The sequence below is a fragment of the Lepisma saccharinum genome, chromosome 8 (genome assembly GCF_977018435.1).
Source record: "Lepisma saccharinum chromosome 8, izLepSacc3.1, whole genome shotgun sequence".
Taxonomy (NCBI): domain Eukaryota; kingdom Metazoa; phylum Arthropoda; class Insecta; order Zygentoma; family Lepismatidae; genus Lepisma; species Lepisma saccharinum.
The window spans coordinates 72,294,743-72,317,516 of record NC_139236.1 but is presented as its reverse complement, the minus strand read 5'-3'; the positions used below and the strand labels follow the sequence as shown (position 1 = coordinate 72,317,516).

At 40.2% G+C, this 22,774-nt stretch overlaps 1 protein-coding gene across 1 annotated transcript; it reads left to right on the top strand.

The window, feature by feature from the left end:
* The first annotated feature begins 354 nt into the window (after nucleotides 1–354).
* Nucleotides 355–20,451, top strand: LOC145991133 (peroxiredoxin-2-like). The gene is made up of 7 exons (XM_083126911.1): nucleotides 355–486; nucleotides 2,630–2,681; nucleotides 3,909–4,050; nucleotides 5,657–5,792; nucleotides 7,599–7,727; nucleotides 18,563–18,668; nucleotides 19,616–20,451. The coding sequence occupies exons 1-7, from the start codon at nucleotides 454–456 to the stop codon at nucleotides 19,702–19,704; spliced, it is 687 nt and encodes a 228-aa protein (XP_082983037.1). The 5' UTR covers nucleotides 355–453; the 3' UTR covers nucleotides 19,705–20,451.
* Nucleotides 20,452–22,774: the final 2,323 nt, after the last annotated feature.

Sequence of the window (22,774 nt, the reverse complement as noted above, 5' to 3'; positions counted from 1 at the left end):
GTGCAAGCAAATCCAAAACGAAATATCGATAGTATCGAATAGAACGAGTCGACTATTCCGAAGTCGTGAGCGAGATTCCCAAAAGTCGGTACGAAAAAAAATAATATTTACATATTTACTTGAATTTGAAATGAATTTCCGAAGTTGAGTTCGGGACGGGAGTTTTTTTCAGATACCGGTAACGACTTTTCTGGGTCCCACCCACACATCCCTAGATTAAAAAAAATCCCGTCATCGTAAAATTAAAAAGCATTCTCCAGTGACGTCAGAACGCAAGGTTGCTCAAATGTTGTGCGATAATGGAGATTCCCCCCTCCCGTATGTAATAATCTGTGATTCGTTTCATCCTCCGACACAGATTACAATCCCGAAAGTTGCCGATCGCTGCAACTGCAAATCATCTGCTTGCCGTATATTCAAAACATCAAAAGTAGTATAAATACAAGTCAAGACATGGCTAGTCTTCTGAGAAGTTTTATTACAAAAGTGAGAAATTTTGTTATTCTGATTTATGTGCACACTGTATTTTCAATAGGACTGATGCAGTTCTCCATATAATCGCGTTATTACTTTTATTATAGTTGTGTTCTGGTTTCCCTATCACTTGACAATTAATGAAAATCAACTGTTACTTTTAATGTACTCCGCTACAGAAAATCTTGGCCATGCATTTATGCCTACAGTAGCTATACCTACTCGGTAAATATGCGATCTCGCCCGAACACCTCTCACTCGTTTATTTCGTTAATTTTAGCATTGATACTTGCCTATTTTGCATTGCGGAACATTCTTTGGTAACACTTTACTATACCGGAGACGGATTTCTTCAAATTTACAGGAGAAAGTACTTACACAAATCATTTTCTGTAGCGTTGTTGATGTTGGGGAATGTAGTTTTGATCCATTTTAATGCGAATGCATGTGGTTTTCTACGAAAATCTATTTCCGATGCGCTATTGCTGTTGCCGCCATTTACTTTCTGCACGAGAGCACAATACGTGCTATTGCTGCTGCTACAAGATGACGTGTCGAGGATGCGTCGTCAAGTTGTTGGCGGGTGTGGAAGATGCCGTGGAATTTGTAATTCCGATGTCCGTATATGCTAAATTGAACGAAAGGAGTGCTAATGGAACCTAACCTAACCTAGTAGGCATACGTCGTCCCCCTGATGGTTCGTGGGGCTATCGTGAATTTTTGGGCCAACATCAATGGTTTTTGGGGCTACCCGTGGATGGTTTGTGGGAAATAAGGAACAACAGTAAGTACTCATTAATGTAAGAAATGAACATTATTTTCATTAGAAATTTATTATTTCACATAAAGAAATGTTCCGCAATGTAAAAAATTGCGAAATAAATCATTGATAGGTGTCTCCGGTATGGTAAAGTAGTACGGATTCTTTAAGGTGAAGTTATGCCTTTTTCCATAAAATAGTGTCAACTTTTCAGATTACGAGTCATTATTTGTATTCCTTGTCCCGCTTGCGTCATGGATTATCACGCGTCGTGCTTGTGTTTTGTCGATTTGGAGTGAGTATACAGTGTTTCAACCTTCTTCACCGAAAAATACCTACTTCCATGTTCATTATGTCATCACAAACCATTGACGGATAGCCCCAAAAACCATTCACGATAGAAGAAACTACTTACGGAAATTAGTTTCTGTAGTATTTTGAAAGTTCTTGGAGGTATTTTCTCACCGTAGAATGCTGCACAACAAGAAATGAGCACTTTTGATATAATAAACTTGCATTTTGTGCAAAGCGACAACATTATGCCGTTGTTTACATTATGTGCCTGCAGATGGCGTGAGCGTCGAAAGTCATGCGGTCTCACCAGTGTTTCCAAACATGCCTTTTTTGTTACCAGAATTTTATTTTTTTAACTGTGCTTACCTAACCCAACCTAACCTTGCCGGAAATGGTTCGTGGGGCTATCGTGAATGGTTTTTAGGGCTATCAGTCAATGGTTTGTGATGACATAATGAACACGAAAGTAGGTATTTTTCGGTTATGAAGGTTGAAACACTGCATACCCACTCCAAATCGACAAAACACAAGCATGATGCGTGATGATCCACAGCTGTGCACACCATATTGTATGTTCCGCAATGCAAGAAAGTACCCAAAAGAATTACTCGTAATGTGAAAAATCGAAGTTATTTTCGTGTAAAAAGCATAATGGCACCTTCAACTATGTTCCGCAATACACAATTGGTAAGTACGAACCATTTAAAACTGAAAATATCCAATAGAAATGTGTCTCCGATATAACAGACAATTACCAAATTGATCATAAGCATCTGAACCTATTCCTCTTCCCTATGTCATACTGCTTTCAGAACCTCTCTCCACCTCCATCTTTATACTGTTTCATGCACACACGCTCATGCAGGTACACAACTAGAACAATCTGGAATTACTTTTCTCAACCAGCTATAATGATTCCTTTCCCCACTACTTTTGATGGACATTTCCGGTACACAATGTGAAAAAATATTAAATTATAAGATGTTGAACATAAGCTCTGTAGTATATGTTTCCTCGTATTTTCATTATTTTGGGTTTGAAATGTGTCCATGACTACCTAGAGTTGGTGCTATTATAGATTTCTTTTTTTTTTCTTTTCAGGTTGTTCCAAGGGCAGGGATAGCAACCCAGATATTTAAAACATTTCATACAGGTGAGACTGCTTCAAATCAGACCCACTACTCTCGGATATCCAATGCACATATTTTTCTTCATCTTTGATTTTAGCTTAAGGACATGTCCTCATTACTCCTGTGACCATCAGACATAGTTTGTTGCTAATATATTCAAATTTACTTCAACACTATGAAATTTAAAATTACCCAAGTTCCTTTTGTTTTATTGTGATTTCATCATGATATGAATGCAATTTTTACATGGTTCGATTTCAATTTACGTGTTGACACATACTGTAGAGTTTTAGCCATTACTTAAGATTTTGTTCAATATATGCTTTCGTGGTTTTGTTAGGCAGGTCAGGTTTGGTTCTCTTAGCATTAAAATAAAATCCCTATATGCATTCTACTAAGGTTCCAATTTACTTCTACATTCATTCCCACTAGTGTACGATACTTACGGTCGCTTGTCAACGGAGAATATCTTGTCCAAACTGTGCTTATTACCTTAAGGAAGGTTCAAATTTCGTGTAACAACGATTTCCAAAATTCTACAATAATAATCTTTCTGCTAGGAGAATTTGAAAAAATCATAAAACAATCGGAACCATTATGGGCTAGCCTTAAAATTAATATTCAGACAAATACATAGAAAATATACAAGTTTTATGGGATTATAGAAGTATATTTCATGATAAAAGTAAAAAAAAATATCTCTGATGGTCACAAGACTAACTAGTTTTTCCAGTATGGAAAAATTCCTGCCATCTTCAAAAACAGAACAAGATCTCTGTTTGAATCCTTATTTTGCACATAAAATAAGCAATACAATGTAGATGTATGCATTTGGATTTGTTATCACTCACTAGTCAGTCATAGGTTTCTTTCAATTAGCATAAACATCAATGTGTATTAGTTTATTTATTAATAATCCTATGTCTTCCTATCAGTACATCGGAAATAAATTGTATTTCGGTTATTACTGGATTATTAGTGTTACTTTCCTGCCACTTGCGGCTAATCGCGATGGTGAGGATGAGGATGAAATTGATGAAAGGCCTCTCGCAAAGAATACCTGCACCCAGACTGGGACTCTGACCTGGAAAAATTTGCTGGAGAGATCAGAGTTGACCACTTGATGAGCTCATGCACCAATGTGGCTATCTGAAATAAGTTATTAATTTGCACCCTTGAATCACATGTAATTAGATAATTGGCCAGTCTGTACTTGATATGTACACTTATTTTGTTTTCTTTTTCCAAAGGCCCAGCTCTTGCTGCTGCAGAAGTTCAGAAGCCAGCTCCAGATTTCAGTGGAACTGCAGTCGTAGATTATGACTTTGATGAGATTAAACTAAGTGACTTCAAAGGAAAATACCTGATTCTGGTCTTCTACCCTCTTGACTTGTAAGTATGAAGCTGAGGGATGATGAAACAATATTCGGTAATCTTGACCCTCTGTACCTCATCGAGAAAGTGAAATATTTTGCTTTGTTTATGAAGATTTTTGTTGTTTATGAATGCTTTCAGTTGTTTTTAGCTCACGGAAATATCTTATTGTGAAGTAAACTACATTTCTTACCTTAGCGTGTTACCTTACCATGAAGCAGAACAGCAGGTAGAATTGTTAGGTTTGGGACTGATAGTTATTTTTGACATGTTCTTTTAGTATTTGTGCAAACAAACAGTTTTTTGCTCGTAAAAAGCAGCAAAGGGACTCCGAAATGGCAGGTTTTTCCTGACGCAGGCCATACTTTGGGATCAAATATATCCATTATTTGTGTCTTCTGCATGCTGGAACCAATTTTATATTACGTAAAACATCGAAATCTGTTTATTTAAAAAAAAATGAACATAATTCTTGAGGGCATACAGTGGGTCAACGGCCCCCAATTTTTTTGCTCCTTTAACATTTCATATTCTTGGATCCTACCCCTTCCCCCTTAGAAAAAGCTACATTACAATATTTTCATGCATTATAAATTCTTAAGTCAGAGGTCTCAGTTTATTGGCTACTTAATGTGTTTAGTTAGTTAGTTAGTTACAATAGTGAGACGAATGATGATTATATTGAACAACAAGCACAATAGAACATCCATAACATGACAAGGATCCAAACCTGTAAACTGAAAGTCAAAAACCTTTCCCTTCCTCCATTCAGGTCAGGCCATAAGAAAGCATGCTCCACTCTGCCCCTCCCCTCCACATGGCAGTACGGTGTACAGGAGTCCCGGGTCTGTGCAGGTTATTTTGCTTGTGTTCCATTTTAGATTATGACCTGCAGATTATTTGGGAAAACTTGCTGACATGATAACCATGCATAGAGATATTGAATTTTAATATGCCTTAGAATGTCTATAAGTTTTAGGCTTCCAGAGGGTAAGAAAGCACTGCTTTTCGCTGGTGCATGTATATGCAGGAAGCACTATCTTTAAAATGACAAAAAAAAAAGTGTGAAGCTCACTTGATCAGTGTTGCAGCCTTGAAGTCCTTTTGTAAATAACAGTCGATGCCTCATGCAAATTTGAGCTGTTTACAGTCTGTCCTGTAATTTTTGTCGGACTTTTAAAGTTTTCACTTTGATTCTCCCTTGTAAATTGTAAATATTGCACTGACAAAAACAATTTTCAAAATAAAAAATAAACATTTTCATGGGTTACCTTTCTGGCTGAGTTCATTGAGGGTTTGACTCATGATTCTGAGTCAAGACAGGTTGCAAGTCTGAGTTCTGATCAAGACATGAATATTCTATTGTGCTTCTTCTTTCATCTAAGCATCATTCATCTTCATTGTTGTGATTAGCCTCAAAACATTAAAAAAAGTGACATTAAATAACCAAAGTACTGACACCTCCTGCTTAAGAATTTATAATGCAGATATGAAAAACCCAGGAAAATATTGTAATGGAGATTTGGCACTATATTGTATCCAATATGTCATGTATTGTGCAATAGAATTCATGCAGTCTTCCAGAAAGACTATGAATTTTAAAGATACTTTCCTTTCGTTTCAGTACCTTTGTGTGCCCAACAGAACTAATTGCCTTCAGTGATAGAATGGAGGAGTTCAAAAGGCTGGATGCGCATGTGGTGGGAGTTTCAACAGATTCACACTTCAGTCATTTGGCATGGATCAACACCCCAAGGGATGTAAGTGGCACTGTTTGTTATCTGCTCAATGTGATAATTCAGCAGTAATTATTGTTGTTGACATTGCTAATATTCATTGGCATAGATTTACATGAAGTTGTCATAAATACATTAAAAAATAACAAAAAAAGTATCAATTTAAAAATAGTGATACACCAATATGAAATTTTCTCTTACACCAATATAAAATTTTCCATTACTGAAAAATAAATATTCCGCGAGTCTAATGTAAAACGTGAATGGCTAATTGATTAACCTTTAGAAGACTGAGCCTCTCGTGAGAAGCCGATGCCTTGCCACGAAGTACAAAAAAACTTAACTTGATAACTAATTCTCGTAGAGAGATGATATCTGTTTTGTTTTCTTTCTTAAAGACAGGGCTTATAGTAGACGTAAAAAGTAAAATTTATACATCCTGCCTCCAATAATTAGTGTTAAAGGAAGAAGAAGAAAATTGATTTTTTTTTAATTGCCCCCATGTCCCTTAATAGACTGAAATGAATGAAAAAATGTAGTGTGTAGAGGTGGTACATTCCTACAACCATGCAAAGTTTCGTTGAAGTCAGACTGATACTTTTTGCCTTAAAAATAGTAATTTTGTATAAAAGAGCAGTGTTGCCAGCTTACCAAACAATATCCAGAATTTCGCTTCTAGTGTCAGCCTAGGGACACTGAATGGACCAAATTTGCAGGGAAGCACGACAAAAGACCACTCTATCAGGTTATGAAAGCCTGTGCCACAGCTTTGGGGGAAAAGAACGGAAAATTTAGAACTTCGGACCTTTGCCCCCCAGGACCCTTAATTGTCGTACATTGCTTAAAATGTTGCATGTTGCTTTGTACACGTTCTTATATGTACATTTTATATCTTTCAAAAGGATGCAGTGGTTGAGGAGTTATCTTCAATTTATCCCATAGTAACAAAAGAGAAGCAAAGGATCTTTTCAAATGTCTCTTGTTAATAATAGTAACAATGGATATATTGCTTTGTAATTCGAGTATGTAATACCTTTAGATGTATTCTAAACAAAAAAGACAACTGAAATATAGTATATAGTTTTTGGAAAGAAATGGCATCTCAATTCTGCCATGTGCCCCAGGCAAATTTCAAACATCAGGCCTTTGCTCCCTGAACCTTTAATTGTTGTATGTTGCTTAAAATATTGCTTTTTACTCATTCTTACCTATAGAATTTAATTTTTTTAAAAATATGCAGTAGTTTAGACATTATAGCCATTTTTAAAATCTATCCCATAATATTAAGGGGTAACGAAAGGAAACAAAATACTTTTTCAAACTTCGGTTGTTAATATAGTAACAATGGATGTATTGTTTTGTAATATGTGTACTAAAGATCCAAAACGACTGAACTGAAATATCCTGTATAGTTTTCATTGACTCTGTCCTATCCCTTAAATATCCATGTAAAGCAGATTATGTATAATACATTATTATAACTTTAAAAACATCACAACAGTCTTTCACAGGCTTCTCATTTGCAACATCAGACCCAATGGACTAGGAAGAAAAATATTTTGCATGTGTGCAAAATGGAAGTGTTTTTCTTCGTACCCCATTTGGCCTGATGATGCAAGTGAGAAATTTGTGAAACACTACGATTACAAAATGATCAGCATGCTGTTTAAATTACAATTTAACATAGGTTGTGTGCACAGAGTTTGAAACCGATAATTTCATTGGGGTAATGTAAGAGTTCGATCTTGATTTTGGCATGAATAAGTTTGACTCAAGTTAATAAAAAGTAAGATTATACATAATGTTCTTTTTTTTTTTTTGTCATTTCAGCAAGGTGGCCTAGGAGACTTAAAATATCCACTTCTTTCCGATTATAATAAAAGCATTTCAAGTGATTATGGCATATTGTTGGAGAAAGAAGGCCATGCGTTACGAGGATTGTTCATTATTGATAGACAGGTGAGTTGTCAGATATGATTCTTCCTTTCAATAGCTATTGTGTATCTGTAGTGCTGCCTCCTAGAGAAAGAAGAAGCAAGCTACTGTTGCTAGAGAAGAGTCTGTGCAAACAGAACCTGGAATGGAGAATGTAGTTTCGTTGTAATGTAAAGTGTTACATTGTTTTGTGAGTTCCTTAATAAATTCAGTTAATCTTGTTAATATATGTGTTTTAAATCACACAACATTATGGCGCAGTTCGTATGAAAGAAGTTTTCACTTCAACAAACTGTTGGTACAATCATAAACGTGTCGGTTTGATGCAATATGTCATAACATAGTAAGCATAAACTGTTTAAGTCTTATAAAAATAGTGTGATATAAATATATATATATATATATATATATATATATATATATATATATATATATATATATATATATATAAATCAAATAAGGTAAAAGGAAACACTCACCGGACAGTAGGAAAATTCAAAATTTTCGCTAATTTATAGCATCATCGGTGTGAGAAGAAACAGAAGACGGAACCGGAAGTTGGGGTCCTGCAGAGTTGCCAGGTCCCCATTGAAGAAGAAGCGGTGCGTAGAACGAAAAAAACTGTTTCGTCACCAGGCTCGTCGTAAACTGTGAGTGTGTAGGATGAGTTGGGAGGGAGGGTGGGTGAGGGTTGGGCATTACTGGGTGGCCTTGTTCAGGCCAGGTGGAGTGGTTGCACTCATGGCCGATATATAGGCCCTCTCCCATCTTTTGCGAACAGAGGTGTTGGCTGGTTGGGGTAGGAGGTGGATGATCGCTACCCGGAAGCAGTCGTTGAAACTGATGTTGTGGTGGTTGGTGTGGACAGCGACAGTGAAGTCCAGGTTGTGGGTGGAGGAGCGGTGGTTATTGATGCGGAGGTTGAGGGCCGTTGATGTTTCCCCCAGGTAAAAATCACCACAGATGTTGCAGGTGAGGATGTAGATAAGGTTTGAGGCATGGCAGGTCCCTTTGGGATGGAGGGTAAATTTGCCAGTGGCCGTGTGCACCTGGAGGGTGTGAGAAGTGATGAGGATGGGACAGGTCTTGCACCTGGGTCGGTTGCATTTATGGGCAGGGGGGTGTTGGATGTGTGGTGAAGGAGTGTTGTGGACCAGGATGTTTTGGAGGTTAGGGGGGCGTTTGAAAACCACCCTGGGTTTGTCGGGAAATATGTTTTTGGTTTCGGGATCACTGTGGAGGATTGGGAGAAGAGAGTGCAGAGTGTGCCTGATTTTGTTGAGGTGGGGATGATATTGGGTGATGAGTGCAGGTGGGTTGGTGGCAGCAGGTTTCTTGGTGGTAGTGGTATGTGAGGCAGCTCGTGATATTTGCTTGGTGACCAGGATGGAGGGATATCCACGGTTAACCAGGGCCTGGTGTAGGCGGAGGTTATAATTCTGGCGGGAGGTGGGTGAGGTGTTCAGGCGCTGTCCCCTGAGGGCCAGAGAGAATGGAATTGCTTTTTTGGTGTGGAACGGGTGGGAGCTGGAGAAGTGTAGGTATTGCATGTGGTTGGTGGGTTTTATGTGGATGGAGGTAGTCAGGTGTCCTCCCTCGATGTGCACGTCCACATCCAGGAAGGTGATCTGGTTGGGGGAGTGGGTCCAGGTGAATTTTAGGAAACGGAAGTGGTTAAGTTGGTCCAGGAAGGCTGACAAGGATGGTTCTCCATGTGTCCAGAGCATGAAGATGTCGTCGATGAAGCGGAGCCAGAGGAGGGGTTGGGTAGCCAAAAACTCTTGCTCAAGTTGGCCCATGAAGAGGTTTGCATAGGATGGGGCCATTCTGGTACCCATGGCTGTACCTCGGATCTGTAGGAAATTTTGGTTTTCAAAGGTGAAGTTGTTGCAAGTGAGGACAAGGTGGGCTAGGTGGGTCAGGAAGTTGGTGCTGGGGTTGTGAGGTTTGGGTCTGCTATTGAGATAGAATTCTATGGAGCGGAGGCCATGGGAGTGAGGTATGTTGGTGTAGAGGGAAGTGACATCAATGGTGGCAAGGATGGTATTTGGGGGCAATGGTGGGAGGGTGCTGATTTTCTGGAGGAAGTGGTTGGTGTCACGGAGGTAGGAGGGCAGAGCTTTCACAAGAGGCTGGAGATGGGAGTCAACAAAGGCTGAGATTCGTTCTGTAGGTGAGTTATAGCTGGACACAATGGGTCTGCCAGGGTTGCCAGGTTTGTGGATTTTGGGCAATAGATAGAAGGTGGGGGTGCGGGGATTGTCGGGTATTAACATGGCGGTGGTACGAGCTGTTAGGCCTTCAGGTGGGCCGCGGGTGTGGATGAAGTCCCGGATTTTGGTGAGGTGTTCGGCGGATAGGTCAACTGTGGTGGGTTTGTAGGTGGAGGGGTCAGCCAGCTGGCGGTTGGCTTCCGCCAGGTAGTCTTGAGAGTTCAAGACCACCGTGGTGGACCCCTTGTCAGCTGGGAGGATTTTGATGTTGTGGTTGTTGCGGAGGTTTCTGAGAGCTTTCTGTTGGGGGGGATTGAGGTTAGGTTGGTTGTGAAAGTTATTTAAGAATGAGCTGTCAGAGGTGGTGGAAATGACGGCAGTGATGTATCTTTCCAAGGGGTGGTTGGTGGGCAGGGGGGGTGGATCTTGGGAGGAGGGGGGGCTAAATTGAAGGAGGCTCGGGTGGGTTTCACTGGTAGTAGTTTGGAGTGAGGGATTTTTGGCCCAGAAATGTTGCCATCGGAGGCTGCGAGCAAATGTGTGTATGTCAAAAAGTAGGCGGAATTGGTTGGGGGGAGTTGTGGGGGAGAAGGTGAGGCCTTTGGATAAAACAGCTATTTCATCAGTGCTCAGTTTATGGCTGGATAAATTGAGTACAGTCTGGTTGTTTTTGAGTGGGTTAGGGTCATTGGTGGTCATGGATCTGGTAGGGGTGGGTTTGTCCGTGGACTGGTTGTTTCCCAAGGTGCGATGTATGGGAGTGCAGTTTTGGTTTTCAGGGGGGGTCTGTGGTGGTGTGGGAGGGGTGGGCAATGGTAGAGGGGGGTCGGGTAATAGCGGGCATGTTGGTGTGGGACTGAAATTTGGCGGCAGTGGAAGGGGAAGGGTGCAGCCAGTCTGAAAAGCTTGACGGCAGAGATTGGAGAGTTTTTGGAGGTGTTTAGTGTTAAGATCACTGGCAATGGAGTGGGCGGTGTGCCAGAAGGAGTCTATTTTGTGATGGTGGTTACCTGGGGTCAGCAACAGGATTTTGGTAAGGGATTGGATAGAAATGGACAGTTCTCGGGCGCGATTTAGCTGGGAGCGGTACATGGCGTGGGTCAGTTCAATAGCGAAATTTCTCGCTAGTGGGAAAATCGTGGGTTTTATGCTTGGGGGCATGGCGGAAAACGGCAGTTTGGGTGTGAGGCTTTTGGGTGTTAGGCCTAATATCAAACATGAGTGCAGGAAGCGTGCATGGGACGTAGCTTTGGTGTAGGAAACAATAAGAGATCGCAGGCGGTTCAGTTGATAGGAGTTATACGTGAAAGGATTCATACCAAAAGTGGATAATAATGGATAAAAGCAAGGAGGGCCAAAAACATATTTCCCGACAAACCCAGGGTGGTTTTCAAACGCCCCCCTAACCTCCAAAACATCCTGGTCCACAACACTCCTTCACCACACATCCAACACCCCCCTGCCCATAAATGCAACCGACCCAGGTGCAAGACCTGTCCCATCCTCATCACTTCTCACACCCTCCAGGTGCACACGGCCACTGGCAAATTTACCCTCCATCCCAAAGGGACCTGCCATGCCTCAAACCTTATCTACATCCTCACCTGCAACATCTGTGGTGATTTTTACCTGGGGGAAACATCAACGGCCCTCAACCTCCGCATCAATAACCACCGCTCCTCCACCCACAACCTGGACTTCACTGTCGCGGTCCACACCAACCACCACAACATCAGTTTCAACGACTGCTTCCAGGTAGCGATCATCCACCTCCTACCCCAACCAGCCAACACCTCTGTTCGCAAAAGATGGGAGAGGGCCTATATATCGGCCATGAGTGCAACCACTCCACCTGGCCTGAACAAGGCCACCCAGTAATGCCCAACCCTCACCCACCCTCCCGCCCTCCCTCCCAACTCATCCTACACACTCACAGTTTACGACGAGCCTGGTGACGAAACAGTGTTTTTTTCGTTCTACGCACCGCTTCTTCTTCAATGGGGACCTGGCAACTCTGCAGGACCCCAACTTCCGGTTCCGTCTTCTGTTTCTTCTCACACCGATGATGCTATAAATTAGCGAAAATTTTGAATTTTCCTACTGTCCGGTGAGTGTTACCTTTTACCTTATTTGATTTTTACTTAGCCCTTTTGGCCCTCCTTGCTTTTATCCATTATATATATATATATATATATATATATATATATATATATATATATATAAATCAAATAAGGTAAAAGGAAACACTCACCGGACAGTAGGAAAATTCAAAATTTTCGCTAATTTATAGCATCATCGGTGTGAGAAGAAACAGAAGACGGAACCGGAAGTTGGGGTCCTGCAGAGTTGCCAGGTCCCCATTGAAGAAGAAGCGGTGCGTAGAACGAAAAAAACAACAACACTGTTTCGTCACCAGGCTCGTCGTAAACTGTGAGTGTGTAGGATGAGTTGGGAGGGTGGGTGAGGGTTGGGCATTACTGGGTGGCCTTGGGAGGGTGGGTGAGGGTTGCTCATTACTGGGTGGCCTTGTTCAGGCCAAGAGGAGTGGTTGCACTCATGGCCGATATATAGGCCCTCTCCCATCTTTTGCGAACAGAGGTGTTGGCTGGTTGGGGTAGGAGATGGATGATCGCTACCCGGCAGTTTCAACGACTGCTTCCGGAGAAGCATTCTGAGAACATTACTGTTACATTCACAGCAGACTAGTTCTATGCTAGTTGTCCCTACGGGAAATGACCAACCACAACATTTACGGGTGAAAATAAAACATGAATTTGCTTCGGTCTTCGATGGTGATTTATCGAAACCAATTGAACCGTACATAATTGACATACCTTTGAGAAGAGATGCTGTACCGATTTTCCAGAAAGCTTATGATACACCTTACGGTTTGCGGGCACAAGTGGAAGTTGAAATTGAGAAACTAGTACAACAAGGCCTCTGGGAGGCTATCACCTACTCTGATTGGGCATCTCCTCTTGTGGCAGTCACCAAGAAAGATGGATCTTTGAGGCTGTGTGTTGATTTTTGTTCAACTGTCAACAAGATGACAGAAAATATGAAGTTCAACATTAGCAACACTGATGATATATTTTCTAAATTGAAGAATTGCCAGTATTTCTCCGTAGTGGGCCTTCAAATGTCTTACTGCCAACTTCTCTTGTCAGAAAAGTCACAAATTATAACTGTAGTGAACACACATTTGGGACTCTTTAAGATAAAACTGTTGTGCTTCGGGATCACAGTTAGTGGCAATATTTTTCAAATGACGCTGGGTAAAATCTTGGGAGACACACCAGGTGTCGCATTTTACTTTGATGACGTTATCGTAGGTGGAGATACATTGACATAATGCTATGAAAGGACACTTCTAGTCCTCTCTAAACTTCAGCAACATAATGTGAAGGCCAACTTCAGCAAATGTACCTTTCTATCACCGGAAGTCGAATACTTGGGATACTGCATATCTTCAAAAGTCATTAGTCCTTCCCGTAAGAATCTAGAAGCAATATTGGACTGTCCAGAACCGTCTGACATCTCACAGTTGAGGTCCTTTATCGGCATGTTAAACTTCCATCGAAGATTTATACACAATTTCGCTTCAAAGATACCACATCTTACCTCTCTCTCTTGAAGAAAGATGTTTCGTGAAAATGGACTACTGAAACATCCAAAGAATTTAGGAACATTCTAAAGGAACTACAAGAAGCGCAACCCACAATACCATTCGATCCAAATAAACCTATTGTGCTTATATTCGATGGTTCTCCATACGGTTTCGGCACCCGATAATCCCATTGTGTAGAAGGTGAGCTCGCTACGGTGGCAAGTGCATCATCTACACTTAGTGATGTGTAGATCAAGAAAGGTCCAGATAATAGGTGGCCGGAAGCTAGATTTGTAGGACAAAGACTCCACGTAGACCATTTCTTCTTGGCTTGGCTGGGAGGAAGTTCCTATTACTTGTGGATGCTTATAGTCGCTGGGTAGATGTCTGGCCAGTATCATCCTTAGACACACCGGAGACCATACGCTGGATTCTTCAGTCATGTTCGACTCTTGGAATTCCACAAACAATAGTTCGGATAATGGTCCGGCATTTATCAGCCTCAAGTTACGTTCCTTTTGCCAACAGTTCAGGATTGAACACATCACAATACTGCCGTACCACAGTCCTAACAACGGGTTAGCAGAGAGGTACGTTCTCAAGGTGAAGACTGGCATGTTGAAGGTGTTGTATGAACTTCCACATCTGACTTCTTCACAGTTCGATGCAAAGTTAGCAGAGTACCTGCTGTTTTTGAGGAATCCCCGGTTGGGAGAGGAACGTAGTCTTCCTGCAGCCTCAGTCCTCACCTTCAGTCCAAGAACATGGTGGAACTGTATACGTGGTGATCATAATAGAGATGCCGAGAGGACAGAAGCTCCTCCTTTTTTTGAAGCCTAAGAGCAACCACAGCAAACCATACAGGACATTTTCACCTACCAAAACGTATGGATTCAATCACCAAAGCACTTGTCACCTAACTTCAAGGAGGCAGATATTGTAGAAAGGTTGGGTGGAACTCACCTTTACAAACTGCACTTTGCCGATGGAACTCAAAGAGTGGTACATTCGCGTTGGATTCGTCACAGGACACACAGATAACAAAACAATTCAGAAACCTGGGATGGTGATAGTCCACCCTGACCAGAAGGCACGGTGGAGGATCGAAATTCGGATTCCGAAACTACCCCACCTCAACCAGACGTTTATGACCATCAACCCCAAGATGCTGACGCTGCTCCACGACCAAGATACACTCCTCATGTGCCTAGAACATCGACCAGGATTAAGGTACTCCCTGACAGATACGTTTACCATTGTCAATTATTTTTTTTTGTAACTCTGGGAGGAATGTAGGGCTGCCTCCTAGATAAAGAAGAAGCAAGCTACTGTTGCTAGAGAAGAGTCTTGTGAAAACAGAACCTGGAATGGAAAACATAGTTTCGTTGTAATGTAAAGTGTTATGTTGTTTTATGAGTTCCTTAATAAATTCAGTTAATCTTGTTAATATACCAGGTGTATAAGCTTAAATCTGCTGTTTGCTCATAGATGGCGTTAGTGAGCGTATGAAGCTACCATGAGCACGCCATACCTGGTGTTTTTATGAGTTGGACATCTGCCAACACAAATCAGTGCACATCGTTAGCAGGTGCAGACAACAACAGACAGTGTTCCTGTGGTAAGCATGTCTAGTTTTGTGCCAGAAAAAGAGCATATGCGGGAAGCTCTGCTTTTCTGCTTCCATTTGAAGAAATCGGCTGCTGAATCGCATCAAATGCTTGTGGAGGCCTATGGTGACAGTGCTGTATCGGAAACAACGTGCAGGGATTGGTTTCGTCGGTTCAAAGACGGCAATTTTGACCTGAGCGACAAGAAGCGTGAAAATCGGCCCAGGAAGGTTGAGGACCATCAATTGCAGGCTCTTTTGGACGAGGACGATACCCAAACGCAAAAGATGCTTGCCGAGCAATTGGGTGTTACTCAAGCAGCCATTTCCATGCGTCTACGTGCCATGGGAAAGGTTCAAAAGATCGGAAAATGGGTGCCGCATGAATTGACCGATCGGCAGCTGGAGAGACGCCAAAACACATGCGAAATCTTGCTTGCCAGACAAAAAAGAAAGTCTTTCCTGCATCGGATTGTGACTGGTGATGAAAAGTGGATATATTTCGAGAATCCTAAACGCAAGAAATCGTGGGTTGATCCCGGCCAACCGTCAACATCTTCCTCGAGACCAAATCGCTTCGGCCGGAAGACGATGCTGTGTGTTTGGTGGGATCAACAGGGCATCGTCTACTTTGAGCTGTTGAAACCTGGTGAAACTGTCACTGCCCACCGCTACCACCAACAACTGATCAAATTGCACCGTGCTCTGTGTGACAAAAGACCGGATTATCAAGAAAGACATGACAAGCTGATTTTCCTCCACGACAACGCCCCATCACACACGTCAAGACTGGTCCAAAACTACTTGGAGACACGCAACTGGGAGGTGCTACCCCATCCCGCCTATTCACCAGACCTGGCCCCTTCCGACTACCATCTGTTTTCGTCGATGGGCCACGCCCTCGCTGAGCAGCACTTCGATTCGTATGCAGACGTCCGAAAATGGCTTGATGAGTGGTTTGTCTCGAAAGAGAAGGACTTTTTTTGGCGTGGTATCCACAAATTGCCCGAGAGATGGGCAAAATGTGTAGCTCGCGAGGGCAAGTACTTTGAATAAATTTCTTGTTGCTTTCTATGAACAAACCATGTGTTTTTCTGACTACAAAACAGCAGATTTAAGCTTATACACCTGGTATGTGTTTTGCATCGCACAACAGTATCTTCAGCCTAAAATATATGAACAGATTAAGGTGTTCATTGTTTATTTACTGTTAAAATCAGTATTTCCAAGTGCTGATGACAGATATGTCAATATTTTTAAAACTTATAATATAACTTGCTGGAACAGTTTCATTTGGCAACAGAAATTTGATGTTTTCAAATCTTTACAGAACATTGGGGGCATTAACCTTTTCTGTCCCAAGCGTCTCGATCGAGATACCCAAAAGTAAGCCTCACGGTCTCAAGCGTCTCGATCGAGACGCTGTGTCAAGGTCGTAGTTTTTACTTTATAACGTTTCTATTTTTGGCTAGAATTTCGATTTTTTTTTTTATATATATTGTTCCTAACACATGTATTTAACAGTAATGTTTTTTTGTCTTCATGAAAATGGAGGGGAAAAGGCGGGAAAAGGGACTTCTCTTTTGCGTCTCTTTTCAAGGTCAAATTTTTGCCGACAAAGGAAGACCGGCTTTGTTGTTCTAAAGCAATGCTTTTCACTCCCGCCTGTGAACTGCATTAGAAGGAAGCTTGTTTATCAGTATCCGATGTCAAAATGAAAGTTTTCCGTGAGGCGCAAGCAGGGGGGGGGGGGGGAAGACTGGTTATTGAATCTGTGTTGTGAGAATGGAATTTTGAAGCGTGCTGAAGGAAACCTTTCTTTTTTTTAGCACAAGTTGCAACAGGGGTTACCCTGCATTGTCTAAAAATAAAATTTAAAGCAGCTGCAAGAATCGGTGCTCATTTTTCACTTCGTTCTAGCTTTTCGTCCGTGAATGTTGTGCGTAGGTGTCGTTTTGTGACCAAGTGCGAGGACATTTTTTGGGTGAAGTGACAATTTTTTTAAATAATTTTTGGGTGTTTACTCCCTTCCCCCTCCATATATACGCCAAATTTGCATAAATTTTGCATTTTGACATTTTTTCAGGGGGGGCGGGGGGAAACACCTTTTTTTTAAGGAAAGTATTTTTGAGGGGATTTCCCCCCTTTCCCCCTCCATATGTACGCCGAATGTGCATTTATTATATATCGTCTGAATCTGTGATTCATTCTGCGTACAACGGTATATCTTTCATATCTCTTGGGCATTTAGTTTCTGAGCTAAAGTCATTTCAAGGTACCGCTGCATTTTGAAGCTTGAATCAGTGGCGTGCCGACCATTCCTTTTGGGGGTACAACTCAAGTTACATTGGTCATATGATAATAATGCAAATATTTTTGTGTGAAATTTTGGAATTTTAAGAGTTAGCCCCCTCCTCCCCACCACATGTATGCCGAATTTGCATAAATTTCATATAGTCTGAAAATCTGGTTCATTCCGCGTACAATGGTATATCACATCTCTCTAGGGCAATTAGTCTCCGATCTACACTCATTTAATTGAAACTCTGCATTTTGCTCAAAATCGGCTCGGGACAGAGAGGCTTACTTGTGAAAATGGCCTTGGGACTGAAAAGGTTAAAACCTGTGCCAAATTGAGTGTTAATAAGAACTTTTTATTATCAATTTACATTTTAATTTCCTATTTATATGTACACATATACAGTAGAGCGTCGATTATCCGAAGTAATTGGGGGACATGGGTGTTCGGAAAACTGGTTTGTTCGGATAATCGAACTGTACATGTTTATTTGCCAAAAAGAAGTACTGTACAGTAAATTTATTCATAAAAACAGGCATCTCTTTAAGTATGTATTACAAAGTAACGTACAAAGGCAACTTTAGTAGGAATATATAGTATGTGGTACAGTTTATTAAACAAAAATATGTACATATTACATACGCATTGTGCATGAACAATACACACAGTACACAAAATTAACGTTTAAAAAAATCCTTTATTTTGGTCTGTCTAAGCAAGCCTACACGCTTACGAGCAGCTAAGTCACGTACTTTTTTCATTACAGATATCTGAAAGTGAGCGAGTACACAGTTCGGTTAAGCGGTCGTTCGGTTGACCGACATTCGGATAATCGACGCTCTACTGTACTTCTATAGAACTTTATTTTAATTTTGTGTGATAAGTTTTCTATTTAGAAAGTTAGGGTCTGTGATTTATTTACAAGTAAATAAAATGATAGAAATGTGATAGAAAATATTAAGTTTGGAACCTTCTACCAGGCATCCATAACAGCGTAATAACACACTAAACTTAGTTTCAACCAACTTTCTAATTCTAATTTTATGTGTATGTGTAATGACATGGTGCAGTGAGCATGGGGAACTTTATCTTACAATAGGTTATTTTTTTATTATTATTTATTTCTCATTTCAGGGAATTGTCCGACAAATAACAGTTAATGATCTTCCAGTAGGTCGCAATGTTGAAGAGGTTTTAAGATTAATTAAAGCTTTCCAGTTTGTGGATGAGCATGGAGAAGGTATGCATTCAAATTTTTGTTTAAATAACATGATACTTTTTGTTAATTTATTTCCCTGTCCAGTCCTTGATTTGATAGTCCAATAGAAAGCTAATGAAGGTCCAGTATCACTACTCCTAACATCTCTTTCTCTCTCTCTCTCTCACTCTCTCCCTCCCCTCCAATTGGAACTATATGATATCCATCTACCTGAGTTTTCTTTAGAATATTCATAATTTCATGAGATAATTATTTAATCACATTATCCATTTCTCTCCACAATTTTGTTGTACAAATAATGAAAATTATCCCTTTTGCATATTTCTATGATATTTAGACTCCATGAAAGAAAATGGCAATTGGTATTTTCCCGAACCAGATGAATCTCTGTAAAGTAGCAGCGGGTTCATGTTATGGGACTTTAGACATGGTAAGATATTTATATACACATGAAGCGTGCTTATGTATCTGCATACCTGTTTATTAAATTTGATTAACTTTGGTAATATTAGACAGGTAAGCAGATAACATAAGCATGTTTCATGTGCATAATAATATCAGCCAGTATCTCTAATTATATTTCGGCTGATACACTGCTATCAATATAAGCTCAGCTTTTACATGCATAAGTGTATTTTCCCCAATATCGTAGAGTACGAAGATAAAATTGAAACTATTTCATAAACCTGCATGTTTCAGATGGGTTTTGCCTTAGAACAGGAATACATTTGTATCAATTGAAACAAAATGGCAGAATTGTGTACTCTGTCTATGTACAGACATACTGAATCAGTAAAACACTCTTCGTTCATCGATAAAGTAACATACCAAAACATCATTTTTGCTGGATATGGTGAGTTCTTATTAATCTATCATTCAAATATGAAGTCATAGAAATGTTACAAAAAATTTCTGTGTATTGTAGAATTTGAAAATTGAAATGGTACATCGTTATTTCTGTTTTTCAGTGTGTCCTGCAAACTGGAAACCAGACAGTCAAACTATCAAACCCAACCCTAAGGATTCCAAAGAATATTTTAAATCTGTGAACAAATAGGAACCAAGTGTGTGTGGAGTGATCTAGTATTTGGGAAAGTTGTGCATCTGGACCGTCAGATAGTGTGTATTTTCTTGAAGAAAAAGACAGAATTATGAAAATGTGGTGAATGATGTTCACATAATGAATTGATTACTTGATATTTGGGAACACTGTATGCATGTACAGTTTTTATATAAAATGTATGGAGTTCTTATAGTGATAGAAGCCATAAACATGGGGAAGTTGTTCTATTTAGCAGCGTGTGCTTGTGTAGTAAGTTTTTTCAGCATCCATTTGTAACTTGACTGAATAACTATAAATAAAAAATTATTTCTTCATCCTTGTACACTTTCTGAGAGAAATTCCCTTAACCAATGAAGATTAACAAGCATGGCTAGCTCTCTGTATATTTTACATTACTGCTTTCACCTTTTTAACAGTTTAGACTATTAAAGTGCATGCAAACACTTTAAAATTGGAAAATTTGTTAGTCAGTAATCATAACGTCTTAGTTCTTAACAGGCAGTGTGTGATTAGTTGGTATGGTAATTATATCATTTATATTTGTTTATTTTTTTGAGTAGTATTGAGGCTACTCATGATTTCCAATACATGAAATCAATGTAAAACTAAACTACCAACACATTTGTGTGTTTCATTTTGTATGCTTTTTCCATGTAAAAATATTACAAAACACATTACTGCTAATGTAAAACAACTGTACTGTTTGGTTACCCTGAATAAATGGCCAGTTATTCAATTTTAGTATGTGTTTGTATTGCTAAAACAATTGTGGATTCATATAACATACAATTTGTTGTTCATCAACTACCATTCCATTTGAGTGGGTTCTTGAAGGTGGACAAAATATGTTCAGATGATCTCTGCATCCAAGATCATAGCTTCTAATGTTACATATAAGTATATGCATGCATATCCTCACATGCAACATCCGTGGTGGCTTCTACCGGGAAAAAACATCCACAGCCCTCAACCTCAGAATCAACAACCACTGCTCCTCTACCCAAAACCTGGACTTCCCTGTTGCCATACATAACAACTACCACAATATCCCCTGCAGCAACTTCTTCCAGGTAACAACAATCTACCCTTTACCCCAATTCATCAACACTTTAGGATGTAAAAGATAGGGAGGGCCTACATATCAGCCAGGAGTGCAACCATACCCCCTGGCTTGAACAAAAGTCACCCAGTAACCTTCCCAACCCCCTCATCTCCATTGCTATCTCTCGCCTGTCCAAATATTGCACCTCCCTCCCACATTATACCAAGCCACTCAGTTTTTGGCAAGCCTGAGAAGAGAACCATGTTTTTCTGTACCATGTATAACTTAGATCTTGACCTCGCAACTATACAGGTCAAACTTGCATGTCTGTTTCCGTAATTCTTTTCTCTACAGCTGAAGCTGCTGCCACAAAAATTCAAAATTTTCCAGTGTCTGGTGAGTGTTTCCTTTTTTACTTTGATCCACCTGTCTATAAACATACACACACACACACAGAGAGAGAGAGAGAGAGAGAGAGAGAGAGTGAGAGAGTGTGTGTGTGTGAGAGATTAATTGAAAACTTGGAAAGAGGAAATAGGTGATGTACAACTGACAAGTTAGAGATAGGGAACCTAGGGTCATAGGGTCCAGGGTAAAGAGTAATGGGCTGAAACATGTTACTGATTGTGATCCATAGGAATGACAAATAATTATTATATAATATCAATAATTATAATTGATATTAATGGACAGGGAGTGATACTGCTAACACAATGAGTAGCGACATTTATTGCCAATGATTTACATGTATGAGTTGCATACTTGTACACTTGGAAACTAGTGTCACAACATTGACAAATCAGTGTTAACAATGTAAAATTAGGTACAGCAGTATTTCAAGGTTATGGCCACCAACCACAATGCGATCATGACAGTGGTGTACACAATTCTGCTATGTCATTTCAAATATTCCTGGTTCTTTGTGAGTGTCCTTAGTAGTAAGTTTCATAATCACTCTTCATATTTGCGATTAACCAAAAGTAGCAGAAAAGCAAAGTAAAATAAACTAAAACATTTATTAATAAGCCTATGCCTTTCCAGTCATTCCATGTATCAGAAATAATTTGTATTAGGTTGAGTTGCATAAGCACGTAGCATTTGTATTTGGTATGGCAACACCTCAGTGTTAGGAGTTTATCGTTTAACTTTAGTCATTTGGAGACACACTGTTGTGTTTACGAATATGCCTTGAATTTTGCAGATTTGAAGAAAGTTAGTGCAATTTTGGGCAAAGTGTTAAATAGAAGAAATCTAACACTTTTGACATATTCTTCTGTTTGTTTAACAGAGATGGAATGGCAGCAGAGGCAACTGAAACATTTGTGCTGTATACAGGGAGAATGCCAATGGGGAAAGCAGGGCAAGAAAATGGTTTTGTCATTTCAAAGATAGCAATTTTGACTTGAGTGATTCTCCATATTCAGGAATGGGCCTCCCCGATGGCGTAGTGGTAGCATCGTCCCGGGTTCGATACCCGGTGGAGGCATATAGTGGTTCAGATCCCACTTTAAACTAGGCCCAGTCCCAATTAGCCTTACTGTGCATAAAGTGGACTTAAAACACCAAATCAATCTCTATTCAGGAAGACCATTGGGCTTTAATGAAGACCATTTAAATGCTTTAATCCACGATGGTCCAAGTCAGTCAACCCAAGAATTAGAAAATGTGATGAACTGTGACCATTCAACCATAGTTCAACATTTGCATTCCGTGGGTAAGGTTCAAGATACCGCATGCTTTAAGTGAAAACACCACGAATCAGTGGGTAGGCTAGTGCAGCACGTGCAGCATCAAGTGCTGCTACAAAACAATAATGCACACTCACACACTGCTAACATGACAAAAGCTGCTATCCAGGAGTTGGTTGAGAGGTTATTCCACATCCCCCTTACTCTCCTGATCTTGCACACTTGTATTTCCACCTTTTCTGCTCTCTATCTAACAATTCAAGCAAACTTCTTTGACAACAAAAATGCTCTTCAAACTTGGCTTGACAACTTGTTTAACTTTCAAATCAGCTGA